The 20292-nt window shown below is 34.2% G+C and overlaps 1 protein-coding gene and 1 long non-coding RNA gene across 6 annotated transcripts in view; one reads left to right on the top strand and one right to left on the bottom strand.

Moving 5' to 3' along the window:
- The window catches only part of SLC17A5 (solute carrier family 17 member 5), a 45951-nt gene that overhangs the window by 15404 nt on the left and 10255 nt on the right, over positions 1-20292 (top strand). For 4 of the 5 annotated variants that reach the window (XM_011381020.2, XM_011381019.1, XM_011381021.2 and 1 more), the window contains 6 exons: positions 193-280; positions 1338-1424; positions 2176-2294; positions 7810-7968; positions 12875-13007; positions 14399-14546. In XM_011381020.2, coding sequence (XP_011379322.1) covers positions 193-280; positions 1338-1424; positions 2176-2294; positions 7810-7968; positions 12875-13007; positions 14399-14546 — 734 coding nt within the window. The remainder of the gene's footprint in view (positions 1-192; positions 281-1337; positions 1425-2175; positions 2295-7809; positions 7969-12874; positions 13008-14398; positions 14547-20292) is intronic. The other variant, XM_023523839.1, reaches the window with a different exon arrangement.
- LOC111732058 overlaps positions 3844-20292 on the bottom strand; it is a 34636-nt gene continuing 18187 nt past the window's right edge. The window contains exons 2-3 of the long non-coding RNA XR_002777407.1: positions 9571-9763; positions 3844-5069 (exon numbers count right to left, since the gene is read on the bottom strand). This is a non-coding gene — a long non-coding RNA (uncharacterized LOC111732058). The remainder of the gene's footprint in view (positions 5070-9570; positions 9764-20292) is intronic.

The following is a 20292-nucleotide window of genomic DNA, read 5'->3' as shown; positions in this document are numbered from 1 at the left end:
TTTGTTCAGATTTTGAAGTATTCCATCATAAGTTATTTTCATTTAACACTGTAAAGACACTTCACTTCGTGGAACCTAATTCTTGTTTGATTCTTATCCAGAAATTTCTCTTGCAACAAAATACTCAACTGAATTTAAAACATTAACAAAACTACCTATACTTCACCAGAAATATCGTTTTTCCTTCGTCAGGGTGTCACATTTCCAGCCATGCATGCCATGTGGTCTTCTTGGGCTCCCCCTCTTGAAAGAAGCAAGCTTCTTAGCATTTCATATGCAGGTGAGATAACTATCATAAACATTTTTACTATAATTTGTTATGCACATATCAGCCTTGGAGAAAAAGCGACTGACTGCACACCGGAATCATGCAATTTCTGATGCCTCCTTTGGGAGAAAATTAAGTTTTGGGAGTATGACTTTATTAATTTTTCTCTTTGGTGCAACTGTACATAGTAGTGTAGCTTAATTGACTAATGTCATTTTCTTCATTTGCCATCATTTATTTCAAAACATGTTGCCTTTTCAGATGTTGGTATAGAGAATGCTGTCTTTTTTTTAAAGTCTAATGTCTGGAAAATTGAACACTTGTCCTAAAATTGTGATTTCTTATTTTATTGTCTCATGCACATATAACTCTCAACGCCTCTTTTCTTATATCTTTCTTCTATCCATTTATTTGCCATCATTTTGACCTGTAGGTGAGATAGCATGAGCTTTATGTGTGCATTTCAGTTCTACTGGATCACATAAGAACTTCTACCCTTTCTTCCATTAACTGAATGAAAACTTTTTGACCTGACTGCTTCGAAATATAGTGGTTGAGAAAGTCCTCTCTATAGTGACTTTTAAGCTAAAATCTGAGGAATAAGAATGAACCAGTCATGCAAAGAGCAGAAAGAAGAGCCTTCCAGCCGATCAGAACAGTACGTAGAAGAGCCCTCAGGCAGGAAATAAATAAGGGTTCAGAGAAATGAAAAACCACTGTGGGTGGCTAGAACATAATGAAAAAAGGGAATAATGGTATAAGAGCTTTGAGAAATAGCAAGAGCCAGATTATATCAGGCCTTACGGACCATAGGAAAGAATTTTTTTTTTCTTTCCCAGATACAATGGGGAGACATCAGAGGTTTTTAATCAAGAAAGAGCCATTATCCAATTTATATTTTAAGGTGATTCTTGAAACTGTGTAGAGACTAACATGAGAAATCTGATGATAAATTCAAGACGGATGCCATCTGTGGTTCCCCTTTACCTATTGAAGAAAGTCTAAACTTGAACTAGTCTAGTGGTCAGCATTCTCTCCAGAGTTTATAAAGTCTTTGTTGTTGTTCTAGGAGCACAGCTTGGAACAGTAATTTCTCTTCCTCTTTCTGGAATAATTTGCTTCTATATGAATTGGACTTATGTCTTCTACCTTTTTGGTAAGTTTATTGAAAAATTCAACCTAAATTATAATGTAATATTAAATCCAGAATTTAATAGCAGTCTCATAATTGGTTAAAATATATATTCCAGTTCACTGAAGTAATTATCTCCTAAACCACAAAGCTCTAAAACACCTGTTTTTCAAGTTGATATAATCTAGTTGAGTTATGACCTGATAGCAGTTTTGGACTATTTCTCAATAAAAAGTGCTTTTGAATCCAGGACTTGAATATTATACATACTATCAAAATTACCATGTTGGATAGTATAAAAATGTATATTTTGAAAAATTTCTTCTCAAGCAAAGTTGGATGCTTTTACTTGATAGTTTTGATCTGTTATTTAGTCCCAAGACCTTTCATTAGCATGATGATACATATTTTTAATATATTAGATGGCCACGAAGACATTTCATGCAAGAAATCTATCTGCAATCAAAACAAAAAAACAAATCAATAAACAATAACAGATACCTATGGAAATAATAGATTATGGAAATTATATTTTAAAAGATTTGTCTGATATACCCTGATAGGAGAGCCATATTGTTAAAAGCTGTTCTCTTCAAAATTCATAGGAAATAATACAGATAGCAGTTATCAGATTAAAAAATTGTAAGAGGAACTTGAAAAGGAAAACTAGACTGAAGCCAATTTTACTTTGAGTTTATAGTTACTTTTTCAAGACATGTAAAAATTGCTATTGATATATTCTAATTTTATTTAACTGTTGTTTTTCTTTTTTAAGGTGTGGTTGGAATCATTTGGTTTGTTCTGTGGATCTGGTTAGTTAGTGATATACCAGAAACTCATAAGACAATCTCCCACCATGAAAAGGAATATATTCTTTCATCATTAAAAAATCAGGTATGAACTTTGGCACATTTTAAAAATAATTTCAGAAACTTTTTTCCTTCAGAATTAAGATACCAATTTTTAATAGATATTTTTATTATGTGTGCTCTAGGCAAAGTAGAGCAAGTAAATGAAATAAATGTACGAAATATTGATTTGTTTTGTCTGAGAAATTCCAATTCTTTCTAGATTAAATCTGTGGAAAATTAAATTACTTTTTAAAGTAATTTTAAATCTAGATAATGGTTATCAAGTGAGTCTTAAGTTTGTCTTTTCTTCTTAATTAGTATAAAATAAAATGTGTTATTTATGAATAGAATCTTATAGCTACATTCCAATGTCAGTTGTTAGAAAACTAGAGTGTTTTTATCTATATTTTAAATGAGTGTGATTTAATAAGAAGACAGCACAGGACAGCACATTTATTATGATATATAATAATATTATATATATCTGTTTACTCCTCTACTGTAGATCTTTAAAAAAAAAAAAATGTCACAAAAAGCAATAAAATCTTCAGGGCTCTCTGCAGGTAAACTTAGAAGGCCATTTTCATGACTAGTTCTATGCTAGTGAGTGCTTTAAGACCATCAAAGGCTACTCTGTTTTGAAGATCTCTTTTAATAAATTGTGAGAAGACATTACCACTGCACCTACAGAGGTTTTTATTCCTGGAGATCTGGTATTGGTGTCTTTTTTTTTTTTTTTTTTACTTTATTCTGAAGAACAGTATATTTTATAACTGTTTTGCTTTTCCTTTATACCTTTAAGAAAGACTACACAATTTGGCAACATTCTGAAGTAAATGGGGACCTTGGTTTGAATATTTAGTTGCCATAAATTAAGAACATTTATTGCATGCAACTTTCTATATCAATTTGCTGTTACTTGGATTGGACAGGAAAACATTTTTGTGTGTGTGAAGTTACATGTAGAAGATATCAAATATTTGTTGAATGATCTTACCCTCCCTATATTCTAGAAAATTAACACATTTGACAACAAATAGTGCTCACTTTGGCAGCATATATACTAAAATTGGAACAATACAGAGAAGATTACATGACAACAAATAATTTTTTGTAATTTGTCCTTTTCTGTTTCAACTTATAAGAAAAAAAGCTGGTTTAGCTATTATTACAAATTTAACGATACATTCTCTATACAAGAGTCAAGACCTCACTGATGGTTCCTTTAGAAATTTCATTATCATTCAAATATCTAAAGAAAATTGGCTTTCAAATGTTGACTGGGCAGATTATCTGAACAATTTAAAAATTTCTTTCCCATTGTATTTTCATTTATCAGCAGTGGCATTTTAGAATAATGTAGAGCTCTGATAAGAACTTTAATGTTTTTTCCAACATTAGGTATAATGAAGCCATAGAGATTGTGTTTGGACATTGCTTGATTGACCTGTCTTCTCTAACAATAGCAAGAGAATAATTTCTAGATCTAGGAATTACTACACCTGTGTCTTTTGTTACAGTAGCCACTAGCCCACGTGGCTATTAAATTTTAATTTAATTGAATTAAAAATTCAATTCCTCTGTTGCACTAGCCATATTACAAGGGCTTAATAGCCACATGTGATTACTGGTTACCACATGTTCTATATCCAATAGGGCAATCAGATATAGAACATTTCCATCGTCATAGAAAGTTCTATTAGATGGCACTACCGTAAAACCTTAAAGGATTTTGTCTGCTGGATATTTGGATAGCTTCTCCTAGTAACATTTAAAAATTCATCTTTAACTTGAATATTTTAATAAATGAAGAGTTTTTTCTTCCCTGAAACATAACCCGTAATGTGGAAATACTATAAATTGATCTGACAATTCTTATTGGGAGAAAAGAAAACTATTGTTTTTTACCTAGTTTACAGATGAACACCAAGCTGTAACATGTACGTATCATATTCTCTCCAAACCTCTAACTCTGTAAGAATTTTATTCATGCAATAAATAGCTATTGAGAACCTGCCATACGGCAGGCTTATGTGCTGGATATATAGCTGGTCTTCTCCCCCTCAGCTTTATTAAGGTATAATTGACACATAACATTGTATAAGTTTAAGGTGTACATGGCAATGACTTGATACACTTATATATTACAAAATGATTATCACACTAGGGTTAGTCAGTAGCTCCATCATGTCACATAATTGTCATTTCCTTTTCGTGGAGAAAGCATTTAAGATCTACTCTCAGCAACTTTCAAGTACGTAATACAGTATTGTTAACTTCAGTCACCATGTTGTATATTAGGTCCCCAGAACTTATTCATCTTATAACTGGAAGTTTGTATCCTTTGACCAAAATTTCACCTACCTGTAAGCCCCTAGCAAGTACCATTCTCCTCTGTTTCTATAAGTTCATCCTTTTATTCCACATTTTAATTATATCATACAGTATTTGTCTTTCTCTTTCTGATTTATTTCACTTATCATAATGCCCTCAAGGTCCATTCACATCACATATGGCAGGATTTTCTTGTTGGTAGCTGATTGTCTAAATCAATATTCTCCAAGGGCTCCCAGACCTCGGCCAAGAAGGTGGTTCACAACCACCTTCAGGGTTCACAGCAGGGACCGAGGTCTATGTCTTTTACCCAATGTAGGGTGTATAAGACTCCTCCCAGGCCCCTTGTCATATGGAGCTGGATCCTGCAGCTCCCACAAAGGCACTTTTGTCTGTAGGTGGATACCATATGAGTCTGGGATGTCTTATTTGGCCATCTTGCCGATGTCACTCTCCACTTATAGCTGGTCTTGGTTGGGTGATCCTCCAAAAACATCAGATTATGAAAATTTCAATTAATATTTATAGACTGTGAAAATATGCCAATATTTTGAATGAAGCTAAGTTAATTTTAAATAAATTTGCTTTACTTTTGCTTTATTTGTGCAAACAAGTTTATACCTAAATTCTGGCAAAAAGCTACAAAAGCAGTTATCAGAGCCATACATTTTTCTAAAACACCACTGTCAATAAGTGTAAGTACATATAGCAGGAATCTTAAAATTATTACGTATTTCACACTAGTTTATATTTCCAAGAAGAAAGGTACATTATTCAGAATATATTTAGTTTTCAGAGGTCAGATACATATAAGCTCATACCTTTCAATGCAGAAGTGTGATTTTATTTCCTCTATGAGTTTTAAAGCCGTATAAAAAATAGCTATGTTCTAAATTCCTTTAAATTCTAAAATCTGTAGACTGGCCTTATCTTTCCTCTTTGCTATGAGCTTTTCAAGTGATGAGGGTAGATGAGGTGATTGCAGACTTCTTTAGTCTCTACAGTAGTGGCCCCAGATTTTGCTACAATTTCAAATCCCCTGGGTCTCTTTTAAAAATACTGCCACTTACCTTGTACTCATCCCCAACTTGGTTTAATTGATCTGGGGTATGATCTTGGCAGGTTTTTTAAGCTCCCTGAGTGATTCTAATGTACAGGAAAGTCTGAGAACCCTTTCTCTATAGAATCACCAGTAAAGCCTTTTAAAATATATGCCTTGGCCCTACATTCAAAAGGATTGTTTTTGATTCAGTACATCTGGGGTAGAGCCCAGCCATCTGTAATTTTGCAGTGTCAAAGGTGATTCTGAAGTATAGCTGGAATTAAGAACCACTGCTGTATAAGAATAAGTGTTCTCTCTCTTCTTCCCCTATATCTCTTGCATCTTTGATACACAATGGAGAACACAAGAGCATAGCCACCAAGTCAAATAAAAAGTACCTAGGAAGAAGTCTACAAGAAGGTTAATACTGGTTCTTCCTTATTTTGAAATAACAGTGAACCCTGAAAGCAGAAACAGATTGCTCTAGCTTTTGAGAAAGAAGCCATAGAGCCTCAGTATATAGGAAATGTAATAATCTGATGCCCCAGACCGCTGGTCTCCAAGCTCTCTCGATAGTGCATCAATAAAATGATGGGGTGCTAACAATTTGAATATTTACTTACTTATTTATAGGTTATTTACATGTACATTATACATGTACATTATAAAACAAAAAATAGACTTTAAAGGATAACTAAGATGAAAGAGTAAATACATAAATTTAAATTTTAATAGGAAAAATCTTTTTATCACTTAAAATTAGTAATAATAATGTGACTTAATAGGAACAATGTTGGAATATGTTGCACTTGATGAGCCTGCCATTATTTTGCTTGGTGTGATAGCTGACAAAGAACTCATATGAGGAAAAGTGACAGCTCTACTATTTTCTTAGTGTTCACTCGTGCTTACATTATTAGACTCCTGTTGACTCTTTATAAGAATCTTTTGAAGATACTGTCAAGTTTGTGAGATTTGTTTTAATTGAAACTGGCTAATAAAATCTATAAATTCACTTTAAAAGGCAGATATATATAATACATTGAGAACAAACAAATAAGTGAGGACACTATTAACCCCTTTGTATTGAGGAGATCATACAATATGTGATTTTGTCAGTGTCAATCAATTTTAACCGAACTGCAAGGCAAACAAAAGTTTTATTTGGTGGTATTTTTAGTAACTATAAATCCAGGAGAAACAGATTTGGGTAGAAACTTGACTGTGTTCAAAGGGGGGAAAGAAAAGGACAACATTTATAAAGACAGAAAAAGAAGGGCTTCTAAAGGGGTTATGCAGATTGCTTTGAAAAACTGTGATTGGTGCTGGCAAGCAGACTTACGCTATGCTATACAGGATTAATTGCTTGTATCTATTGCTAGGTGAAAAATACATATTTTAATAGTTTAGTAATACAGAGCCAGTTCCAGGAGCTGTATCAGGATATAGCTGTTTGGTTTAGCCCAGTTCAAATATTGTTTCACAAGAAGTGGGTGTATTAACTCAGCTTCCTGAAGGCCTCCTGACTCCCTTTTAGATTTCTCTCCTGACAATATCAACTCCATTTTGCTGTTTTTCTTATACACCTGGCATACTCCAGGGCCAACCTATTTATTAAATATTAATAGAGTTATTAATTTCTTTTTTTAGAATAAAAGTGAGTATAGGTAGAAGTTCTAATATATCACTCCACACCCCTGTAGATCATCTTGCATACCCCTCAGGTGCTTACACCCTACTTTGAAGGACATTACTCCATTTAGCTACATAAAAAAACCTATTGCACAGTCCATATAAATCACTGTAATTGAATAAAAATTCGATAATGAAATATAAATTCTAATAGGACTTCCAGTCACCTTTCTCTTTATGCCAATCTTTGAATTTGATTATGAAACTATTCTCTATTTTATAGATGGTGAAATCAATACTGTAGGTGACTTCTGACATTCGTAAAGAGCCTTTGAGGTTAACATTATACTAAGATTACTTTTCTGTTGTTCTTCTAATCTGAAATGGGCTCTCTTACTGTTTAATATTTTAAAAGAGTTGGTTTAAAATCTAGAATTTACTAATCAAGGCAGAAAATGTGTTCTAGATGGAATTTTGGCTAAGAAGATATAGATCTAAACATAGCATAAACATAGCTGTAGTTTATCCTAATTGTGCTTGTTTTTTTCAGCTTTCTTCACAAAAATCAGTACCGTGGATACCCATACTGAAATCTCTGCCACTTTGGGCTATTGTTGCTGCACATTTTTCTTACAACTGGACTTTTTATACTTTATTGACATTATTGCCTACTTATATGAAGGAGATCCTAAGGTTCAGTGTTCAAAAGGTAAGAAAACATAGTCATGTGCTTCTTATCTTCTTATATAGAGTACATATTTTAAACTACACATAGAATTTGTTATCTATATGAAATTCAGTTAGTTTGTATCTTCCATTTTACTCTGATATACTGAATTCTAGTTTTGCTTCACAGTGTTCTTTCTTTTCTCTGTGTGTGTTAACTCTTGATTCAAGATATCTTTTGGCTGGTAACCCTTTAACCATAAAGTCCTACTAAGTAAAATCCTACTAGTAACAGGCTAGGACATCAGATGACAAATTCAAGTAGTATCAATATTCACTTCTAAAAAGGATGTTAGTGGGACTCTGATGGCAGCTGAGAGGGACATTGAAAGGTATAACATCTCTCTTATGCAGAAGTTGCTCTGCAGCATCATTTAGGCATCGGAAGAGCTATCGTTGTAAAGCTATAGAAGGACCTTCCTGAAACTGCCAGCTCCTTTTGAATTCAGCAAATCGAGGCAGTTCCTATTATCTCTATGTTGATAGATTTTGCCTTTAAAGAGATTTGAGGAAAAGCCTCAAGAGAAAAAGGCACAGTTTGTAAGGAAAATTGATGGTATTTTTACTTTCAAAATAAAGATAGATCGAAGACCTAAATGTAAGAGCTAAAACAATAAAACTCTTAGAAAGTATACATCCATGTAACTTTGGAGTAGGCAACAGTTTCTTACATATAACACCAAAAGCACAATTAACCAAAGAAAAAAATAAATTGGACTTCATCAAAATTAAAAGCTTTTGTGTCTCAAAAGACACTATCAAGAATGAAAACCCACTGAATGGGAGAAAATATGTGCAGTTCATATATCTGATAAGGATCTAGTACCCACAAGATATAAAGAATTCTTACAACTCAATAATGAAATAACAAATAACCCCATTTTTTTAAGTGAGCAAAGGATTCGAATAGACATTTCTCCAAAGATACACAAATAGCCAACAAGCCCATGAAAAAATTCTCAACATCATTAGTCATTAGGGAAATTTGAATCAAAACTATAATGAGATATTACTTCACATCTATTAGAATTTGTTTAAAAATAACAAATATTGTTGAGGATGTAGAGGAAATGAAACCCTCATATATTACTGGTGGGAATGAAAATGGCGTAGCCACTGTGGACAAGTTTGTTAGTTCCTCAAAAAGTTAAACTTAAAGTTATCATATGACCCCGCAATTCCAATCCAAGGTCTGTACCCAAGGGAATGGAAAATATATGTCCACACAAACATGCACGAATGTTCATAACAGCATTACTCAACCAAAAAGTGGAAACAACCCAAATGTCCATCAGCTAGTGAATAGATAAACAAAAAGGTGGTATATTCATACAATGGAATATTAATCAGCCGCAAAGGAAAGCCCTTGTTGGGGCCCAGGGTAGGCCACCCCAAGATATCCCACAATGGCATATTGATTATTTTGAACTAAAATAATTTGAGAAGCAGCAGGAGTGGGTGGAGCTCTCTAACTCTCCTGCTACTCTAAATTTAAAAAGAGAGAATAAAAGTCTCATCACCTTTTTTTCCATGGGACCCTGCAGATAGAGAATCTGGGAGGCTGACAAGGTAAGGAAAAGCTTACCTGTTATCTTCTCATTGTCAACTTTCCCCCAAGGATCTCTTAGCTGCCATGGTCCCAGGAAAAGGCAGTTTTTCCCAGCAGTGAAGTCTCCTGGCTGGTTAGCCAAAACTGTTGGAGAAGTGGGAGCATTCCTGCCCTTTTATGCCTCTTTAGTTCTTATGGCTGGACGAGTAATAATAAAGTTGGCACAAGGCTAGAGTAACAAGAAGAAAACCAATTTAATAACGTACACATGGGAAAATCACAATGTGATACTCAGATCATAAAATGAGACAAATAAATGACTGAACCAGGCACATTTTTGTACCTTTAGACAATAAATTTGTGAGAAATTGACAGGACAAAGAAAATTAGTGCTCGTGGGAAAGGAATCTAAGCAAGGTTTGGACTTAGGTAGTAAATTGGTAAAAGCATTTCAAGGTTTGCTTATATAGGCTTTTCAACTCTGGATTTTTAACTTTGTGATAAGTATACCTCTGAACTCTCTGGAACAAGAAGGGCACCAATCACATAGATTTATTTCTTGCTTTTAGAGAGACAGAGGAGAGTCAGAACTCCTTCCACTCTGCTGCTTCTCAAGTGATTTTAATTCAAAATAATATCCCATTGTGGGATATCTTGGGGTGACCTATCCTGGGCCCCCATACCCTAGAAGTAAAGAAGCAGCTTAGATGCTGAATGTAAAGATAACAAGGCTTTCTGCACAACTGTACTGGCTATTTGGACTTACCAGCTTTAAACATTGTCAAAGTGCATCTTTAGTCACCTGTCTTTCAAAGCATACTGAAAACATTGACCACATGCACCAAACCTTGAACTTTATTCAGGCAGCTGAGCTGTGAAGAACTCTTCTGCCGACTTTTGAAAAACAATATCACTTATATACCAAAATATATCCACGAACGGCATTGACGGAAGTTAAACTAAAACGAAGCTTTAACAATAGCATGGGATAGATTTGTTGGGAGCAACCTTGTGTTTCCTAAACTCTCTGTTAACAGAGCCTGACTATAATCTACTACTACAGTGATGAATTACATGCAAATTTAAAGATTATTCAACTGATGTTTCTATTTGAGATTTTAAGTTCTATAATGAGGGACTTGAAAGCAAGAATAATTTATCTTTCATTTTCATACCAAAAAAAAGCATTTTCTTTTTTAATCAAAATTTTAAAATGTGAATAGAGTTTGAAAATAATTCTCTAGTTATATAGAAGCCCCTTTTATTATTGAGGTAACATTGGTTAATAACATTTTATATTTCAGGTATACAACATTATAATTTGATATCTGCATATGCTATATAGCATGTTCACTACCAAAAGTTTGGTTTCCATTTATCACCATATATTTGACCCTCCTCAGAGCCTCTTTTTAATATGGATTTTTTTTCTTAAAAATCAATTTATCACAGTCATGAAATGGCCTTTGCTTAAGCAAAACCTTGCTTTGAGAAGCATTGTATTTAAAATTATAATCTCACATTAATTTACTATTTTAAAGCTCTTGATATTTTTAATGGATTTTTTAAATGATTTTTAAATTTTTTAATTATAGTTGGCATACAATATTATATTAGCTTCAAGTGTACAACATAGTGATTAGACATTTATATAACTTACAAAATGATCGCCCCAATAAATCTAGTACCCACCTGACACGATTCATAAGTATTACAATTATTGACTGTATTTCTTATGCTACACTTTACATCCCCATGACTAGTATGTAACTACTAATTTGTATGATCTTTTGTTATAAGCTTGCTTTTTCATATAAGTTTAGTTTCATTAGTTATCCTCATTTTTCTTTTTTCCTAGTTTTTTTCCAATTCTAGCACCCTCATTGCTTACGACTCAGTGAGAGGACAATATCTGTTACCCTTTTTTTGGATATTAATATTTTGGAATCTTTTTTTAAGCAAATGAATATAAAGAATCATATCCTTGAACAGAAAGCTTAACTATGGAAAATGCCCATGGAATGAGTAAATGTTGAAGATTTTAGTAGTTTTAGGTTGTTGGGAGAGTTTTTAACATTGGGACATTAAGTGGAAAATTTCAGTAACTTTGATGAATTATCAGTCTAATCTCACCAGGGAATAAGACCAAGACCTGAAAATTTACTTCTCTATTTGCTACAGTTTATTCATGTGTAGGATTCTGCCATAAGTAACAATAGAAGTGATGTCACTATTCAAAAGTCTAAATGGAATAAAATTTAAAGAGGATATTACACAGCTTAGTACCAGAAAGAAACAAAAATCTTCAGCTACAGAAGTAGGACTGGAAGCATGCAACGTCTAAATATAGAGGACCACAAACTGTGATGAAAAAATTAAATCTCTTCTTAAGCACACTTAAATTTTAAATATTAACAGATTTTTCTGGTTTGCATCATGAATGATGCTTAAATGGAATTATTGCAAGATGTAAATATCACTGGTAAAATATCTTTCTGTGTTTTTTTGTGTTTGGAAACATTAACAAGTATACCCATCTCTCTTAAGACTATAAAAACATTTGTTTTTATCAGAATTAGGCCATTTAGTCTTGGCACCTCAGGTTTGTGCTGAGGAAAAAACAAATAGAAAAAATTTCTCTCTTTTTTTCCAGGTGTGTACTTTTCATTTTACAGAACTTGTGATTTCCTAGAAAGCTATCAAATAATTTCCTGCAAAGCAAATAAAACATTTCCATAACAAATTCGGTTTCATATCTCCTGGTGTTTTCATTTTGTTTAAGTGGTAAATTTACGGGAAAAGAAGAGGGAAAGAAAGAGGTTTCTCTATCACCTCCTTGCCTTTGTCCTCTCAAAGCACGTGCTAAAGGCACCAAACACCTGACCTAGATGGTGTTCACTTTAGAATAATTCATTAAGCTATACATTTGATTTATGTAGTTTTCTGTATCTCTTATTTTATAATTAAAAATTATTTTTTAAATAAATAAATAATTGAAAATTGAAGTCAGAAATTGTCCAGTGGGGAAAATCCATAGGCTAATAGGAAGATATCTTTCTTCGCTGAATCTACAGCCCAGGTCCCAAAATAACATTCAAGATTACCTTGAGCAGACTGGACAATGGTGAGCTCTGTTTCCCTCTGAGACACGATCTTAGGGCTTGCATTGAACTGAATCCCAAAATCCTTCTAAAAACCAAACTTATTTACTATAACTATGTAAAAACAGTGTATTGCCATGTATTTCCTTCGTTTTTTAGTGGTGGTGGATGTGTGTGGGTATGTTGTTTTGGTTCTTTCTCCCACCATAGTTAATCCTGTATCTTCTTGTTCCTTCCAGAATGGGATTTTATCTGCAGTGCCTTATTTCGGCTGTTGGTTATGTATGATCCTGTCTGGTCAAGCTGCTGACCATTTGAGGGTAAAATGGAATTTTTCAACTATATGTGTTCGAAGAGTTTTTAGCCTTATCGGTAAGTGAAGTGAATCAGGTTTTGTTTTGGCTCACAGTTATTTACTACTGTGTCTACAGTGCAAGACAAAGTAAAAAATAATAACATTAGTCATTTACTTTGCTCACATATTAAAATAGTATGTTTTAATGCATGTAGTGCATTTCTGTATAAAATGGCTTTCTTTGAACTATGCATTTTGAGGATTAAGATTTATCTCCACTATCATATTATCATATCATATGGCATTAAGAAAAGCAGTCCCTAGAATTTTATGTCACTTTTTTTCAGCTCTAAGTTTGTAATGAAAATAACATTTTTAAGCCTCCACTCCTTTTCTAAGTGAATACATTATAAATTTCGAACCAAAAATATCTACTAACATCATTATATGAAATGAGGAGCTCTAAATCAAAGTACTCAAAGGAACCTTAAATAATCATGTGTTTCAGACTCTGCTTTCAGAAAAGTAAAATTTAAAACTATCTAGGACAATTATTCAATTTCTTTAAAGAGTAAGTAGAGACCCTGGAAGTTGCTAATGGCGATACTTCAGTAATTACATTGTAAAAGGACCCTATTCGGGATAATTCTGCCAACACCTTCTGAGCAGCTACCACTGAAAGGTACTGTCCTGTTTCACTGCTTGCTTACTTCGACTCTCAAGAAAATTTTCCACATCTGCAAGTAAAGTAAATTCCGTTAAATTCATAAAAGGCCTTTCTTTTTTTTCGCTTCCTGTAGACCTGCTCTGTCCAGTACAGTAACCATGTGTGTCCATTTAAATTTAATTGAAATTTAAAAATAAGTTTTTCAGTTGCAGTTGCAGTATATACAAATACAACATTGCCATCACAACAGAGTTATTGGATAACACTGCTGTAGACACAAAAAAAATGGCAGCCTACTCATCAAGTCCCTTCCTATCTTGTATTTTATGCTTAACTGCCTATAATAAACTATGCATATTGTTTTCAGTTATTGAAACCTAATTGGAGTGTTTTTATAACTTTATCCAACAAAGTTTATTATTTAGTTTATCTTCTTTGGTTATGTGAATTTTAAATCACACTCCATAGCAACTATTGCTTCTATCTGGGACCATATTTTTCAGTCATTCTCTTCTTGCTCTAACATTGTAGAACTTTAGCTGAGCCCTGGTCACATGTAGATTTAATGACATTGCATAAAGAAAATTTTTTTTTACTTTTATATTAGCTGCATTGTGCCTATATATTTTTCAGTTTTTTTTCACAAAACTACATAATTTGAACTTAGAGTCTTCTATGAAGTACAACATTTCTACAGTAGGTGGCAGTAATATCCAGTTTCACATTTATGCTGTATTAAGGTAGAGCAAGCAAATATTAATGCCGGGGCTTCTTTTTCTTTTTATAACTTTTTAACTTAAGGAATGATTGGACCTGCAGTATTTCTGGTAGCCGCTGGATTTATAGGTTGTGATTATTCTTTGGCTGTTGCATTCCTGACCATATCAACAACACTGGGAGGCTTTAGTTCTTCTGGATTTAACGTCAACCATCTGGATATTGCTCCTTCGTGAGTACTAGTATAAAGATTGGCTGTGATTAAGTCGTTTTTCAGTTGTAAAATATACATAACATAATATTTACCATTTTAACTATTTTTAAGTGAACAGTTTGTGGCATTAAGTGCATTCACATTTTTGTGCAACCATCACCACCATCCATCTCCAGAACTTTATCTTCTCAAACCGAAACTCCCTACCCGTTAAACACTAACTTCCCATTCCCCCTTCCCCACCCCAGCTCCTGGCAACCCCCATTCTACTTTCTCTCTATATAAATTTGAATACTCTAGGAATGACATTAAATTCTTAAGGAAGATTTCAGTTTACACAATAATTAAAGCATGAAGTTGTTTTTAAATTTAAATTTCTAACTATGATCAACTCTGTATACAATGTTCCCATAAAAACATTACATATAATACATTATAACTTGTATCTTTCAACCCAGCTAGAATAGGAATTCTGTGAAGGCCAAGACTCTATCTTACCATCCTCAGGGCTCACCATCGTGCTTTATACATAATGGGCATTTAGTTTCGTGGATGAATACCCAAGACCGTACCAGTTGATTTGTTCAAGTGTTATCTTACCCATTTACAAATGTATTTATCTAGCACTCAGTAGCTTATAAATCTTTCATAAATGTGCTTTTGTTTTATCCTTAAAGCATTCCTATGAGATAGGTATTCTTGACCTATTTTATGATGAAAGAAACTCCAATTCAAAGAAGTTAAGTGATTTTACTTACACCACACAGCTAATAAATGATAGAGCCAAAATTGAACCAAAACTTCTTACTGTTAAGTTCAGAATTCTTTCTACAGCTGCTTTTCTGGAAATATTCTTTGGGCCACATACTTCTAGAATATGTTTTGTGCTAGTTGACAAGGTAGAGGAGGGGACTATAAATATTTTAACCCAGAAGATTTTCTGCACTTAAGTTTTTTTAATAATGTATACAAACTTATTTTTGGAGAAGTGGAGTCTCTCAACATCTTTCCCCTAACCCAAATCCTTTACACCCAGACTACGCAGAATCTTCATATTGCTATGGATCCTCAGTCTCCCATCTTTTCAGTAAGTACTTCAAGATAAGCTCCACAAAGCTGACTCTCATAGAACTCAAGCAGACCTTTGAAATGATTCTAATCCAATCTCTCATTTTATATAAAAAGTCCAAGGAGGTTCCACAGAGTTAAAGTCTTAGAGTGTCCAGCTCCTGGCAGAGCCCTGTTGGTCATTCTCTAGTATCTTCAACTGAGGCTCATTCTCCGGCCCCAGTGGCAGTACCTTTTCCTCTCCATCCATCTGAATCCTTCCCAGCTCACATCCCAGTTCCTCATTAAGCCTTTCCAGAACATTACTGTTTGCTTTTATTTCTTTCTTTTCTCAATGCATTTTGTTTATAATTTTATAATAAATGCATTTGTAGTAACTGCCTTAACTTGATTTGTAATTATTTCTAAATGTAACTCTTATCTCTCCAATTTGGATGTAAGCTCCCTCAGACTAAGACATCTTACATATCCATATTACACCTTCTGTAAAAGGAGAAGCATCCCCAAGTCCATACTTGTTGAGTAGTTGATTTATATGATCTGACCAAGAAAGTAGGAGCTCCAGTTCTACATATGCCCTTAACAGTGGGGAACCAAGGAAAGAAAACCAGTAACAATTAGGCATTGGACCAAGAAAACATTTGAAATAAAAGGTAACCTAAGTTAAAGCTCTGAGACTGTAAGTTCCGAGAGTGCAGGGGCCAACTCTGTTTGATTTACCACCGTAGTACCAGCACCTGGCCCTGTGCTGGGCCATGTTCAGTATGTAATCAATTAATTGCATGAATGGAAGAATGAAAATAGACTTTCATATTCAGTACCGTATTAAAATTCTTTCTGAAAAACTATTTACGTATTGATCTTACTGTATGTCGGTACTTTTCTTTAAAGCTCTTTCTTTACTATTCATGCATAATAAAATCAATTTTTGTATTCTCTATTAAATTTAAATACAGAATTCTCAGCCAACGTGCAAAATCCTTCACATTATAGCTCCAGCCTATCTTTATAAGTTTATTACTTCCTCTCTCACCTCACTTTCTAGTTATTCTTTGCCGTAGCTGAACTAAACTACTCTTTATTTTCCAAAAATATACCAACACACACACACACACACACACACACACACACACACACACACACACACAAACTTTCAGAACCAGAAATAGATTCGAGTAATTATTAAACCCATTAGTTACAATTTTTGTAGTGTTTAAATTTTGAATTTCAAATTTATCCTACATTTATATTCTACACAACTCTACAAAAGATAAAATCTAGCTCCTGCTTGCAAAGAGGTTAATATAGTTGAGGAAAGAAACAAAAGAAAACAAATAATTAATATATTATGATAATTCATTATTATCAAATGCCTGCCAAGTGCCAGCCATAACACAGCCTAGCCTGTGGAACTTTTAGTATAGAGTGTGGACATGAAGGATCACACAAATAAAAACCGTTGTTTTTTTTTTTTTGAAGATAAACAAAGAATATACTAGGGGGACATAATGTAGTTCAGGGAGAGAGGGAAGGTCTCTCTGACAAAGTGATATTTAAGCTAGCTAAAGCCTGAAGAATAAGTAAGAAGCTAGCCAAGCAAAAAGGGAGTCGTATTTCTGACAGAATTTACATGAGAGGAAAAAGAAATTATGTGTGTCTTAGCCTGGTTAGGCCATCATAACAAAATACCATGAACTAGGTGCCTTCAACACAGAAATTTATTTTCTCACAGTTCTAGAGACTGCAAGTCCAAGATCAAAGTGCCAACATGATTTTGGTTTCCGGTAAGAGCTCTCTTCCTGGTTTGCAGTAGGTCTGCCTTATTGTTTTGTGTTCACATGGTCTTTCCTAGGTATGTGCATGTGTGCGTGCAGGTATGCAGAGAGGGAAAGAGCTGTGGTGTCCCTTAACTCTTCTTATAAGGGCACCAGCCCTACCGGATTAGGGCCCCACCTTTATGATCTTATTTAACTCTTGTCACCTAAAGACCCTATCAAACAAACATTTAGTCCACAGCAGAATATTTCATTTAACTGAGAGAAGGCTGTTTGTAGCTGAGATGCAGAGAAGAAAGCCACTGAGAAGTGAGCAGGAGCCTATAGTAAGCCTTTTATATTATATCCAGAGCAAGTAGGAAATAACATTCTTTGTATTTTAAGATCACTGCTGTGTGGACAAGAGTACAAGTAAAAGAAACCAATTAGGAAGCTATTGCAGTAACCCAGATGAGAAGTGATGGGGTATAATAGGAGATATAAAGAAGTAGATAGATTTGAGATGTCTGTAAATACAATATGAGACTTGACATCTACGAGACCTGACGAGTGAGGAAGATATCAAAGATGATGATTTCCAGATATTTCACATGGGCAACTGGTAGATAGATATACCACTTAGGGAACTGGGATGCCTGAAGAAGGAGGAGTCTTGGAGGAAGATTAAAATTTCAGATATGTTAAAGTTTAGATATTTGTGAAAACATCAGAAAATAGTAGTTGTGCTAGTGAAACTCAGAAAATCAGCCTGACTGGAAATGAAAATTAGGGAATAATAATCCACATATCAAAGTATTTAAAGACAAGGATTGCCTAGCGGGAAAGGGTAGAATGACAAGCAATCCCAGGACTGGATCTTGACCATTAGAGAACAGAAAGAGGGGAAATAGCCAGAAAAGAAAACTAAAAAAGGGACAATGAGAGAGATAGAAGGAAAATGAAGAATGTGCTGTCAAGGAAGTCAAGACTATGCAGTCTTCAATTCAGGAAAGAGATTTGGGCCTTCCCCAACTTGCAGCCCCACCCGAGCCACATCCAGCTGTATCCTCAGCGAGTCAGGTGCTCTTTGCTGAGCAGCACCAAGACTCACACTGGTTACAGCTGCCCTCGGTTTCTGGTGTGGTTTCTTGAGGCAACTATAAGTATAGCATCTGTGGATTATTTGCTTAATCTTAACAGGTGGCCCCGGAGGGGCATAGGTGGGGGCTAAACTTGGCCTGCAGCTGAACTCCTCTCAGGACTGTGCCACTGGACACTTACTACACAAAGCCACACTAATAAGACCACACTAATAAACAGACACAGAAAGATAGCCAAAATGGAAAGACAAAGAAGCAGAAACCATATGAGAGAACAGAACAGAGATCCAAGAATAATGAAGTCAGGCAATCTAACAGATGCAGAGTTCAAAACACTGGTTATAAAGATGCTCAATGAATTTAGGGGAAATGTAGATGAACACAGTGAGAACTTTAACAGATAAAAAACAAAAATGGAAATGGAAATTATAAAAGGGAACCAATTAGAAATGAAGAACACATCTGAGATGAAAAGTATATTAGAGGGAATCAACAGAGTGGATAAAGAGGATCGAACCATGGATATAGAAGATGGGGAAGCCAAAGACACTCAATCAGAATGACAAGAAAAAAGAAGCCAAGACTATAATAATAATTTAAGGAGCCTATAGGACACTATTACATGTGAAAATATCGATGTCATAGGGGTACCTGAAGGAAAACAAAACATTGAAGAGCTATTTGAAGAAATAATGATAGAAAACTTTCCTAACCTGGTGAAGGAAATAGACATACAACCCCAAGAAGCTCAGAGAGTCCCAAGAAAGAGGAACCCAAAGAGGCCAACACCAAGACATATAGTTAAAATGCCAAAGGTTAAGTACAAAGAGAGAATCTCAAAAACAGCAAGAGAAAAGCAATTAGTTACCTACAAGGTAACTAATTACCTTGTAGTAATTACTGCCGTAGGACTGGCAGCTGATTTCTCAAAAGAAATTATGCAGGGCAGAAGGGCTTGATATAAAATATTCAGCATGATGAAAACCCAGGATCTACAACCAATAATACTTTATCCAGGAAAGCTATCATTTAGAGTTGAAGGACAGATAAAGAGATTCCCAGACAAAAATAAGCTAAAGGAATTTATCACTACCAAGCCAGTATTACAGGAAATGTTGGAGGGACTTCTTTAAGAAGAAAAACATGTATCAAAAACATGAATAAATAATAGTAATAACATCATTCCTATCAACAAGTACCTCAAATGGAGAAGAATTAAGTGCTCCAACCAAAAGATAGAGTGGCCAAATGGATAAGAAAACAAGACCCCTACATATGCTGCCTATAAGAGACTCACTTCAGATTAAAAGACACACACACACTAAAATGAAGGGAACGGAAAAGGATATTGCCTCGATGGACCTAGAGGGTACTACGCTGAATGAAATGGGTCGAATAGAGAAAAACAAATATTGCATGATTCACATACAGGTGGAAAAACAAAATAAGTAACAACAAAAACAAAAGTGGAAATAAACTCATAGATACAGAGAATATTTGGAGGGATACTAGATTGGAGGGGTGTTAGGGAGGCAGCAAAAAAAAGCAAAAGGATTAAGAAGTACAAATGGATAGTTGCAGAATAGATATGGGAAGTAGAATGTAGCATGGGAAAGATAATGTAATAAATATGTAAGGAGAAGTGGGGTACTAGATTTAATGGGGTGTTTGTGAGTTATGTGGATCTCTGATCACTATGCTGTACAACAAACTGGTATATTATTGTATACCAACTATAACTGAAAAAAAAAATTTGAATTGTACAAGGTAAATATGATCAACTAATTGTCTATTATATTTCAATAAAGCCAGAGAGAAAAGTAAAAAAAAAAAAAAAAAAAA

Source organism: Pteropus vampyrus, unplaced genomic scaffold (genome assembly GCF_000151845.1).
Source record: "Pteropus vampyrus isolate Shadow unplaced genomic scaffold, Pvam_2.0 Scaffold422, whole genome shotgun sequence".
Taxonomy (NCBI): Eukaryota; Metazoa; Chordata; class Mammalia; order Chiroptera; family Pteropodidae; genus Pteropus; species Pteropus vampyrus.
Note: the sequence above shows the minus strand (reverse complement) of the source record. Positions and strands in the feature narration are given on the sequence as shown.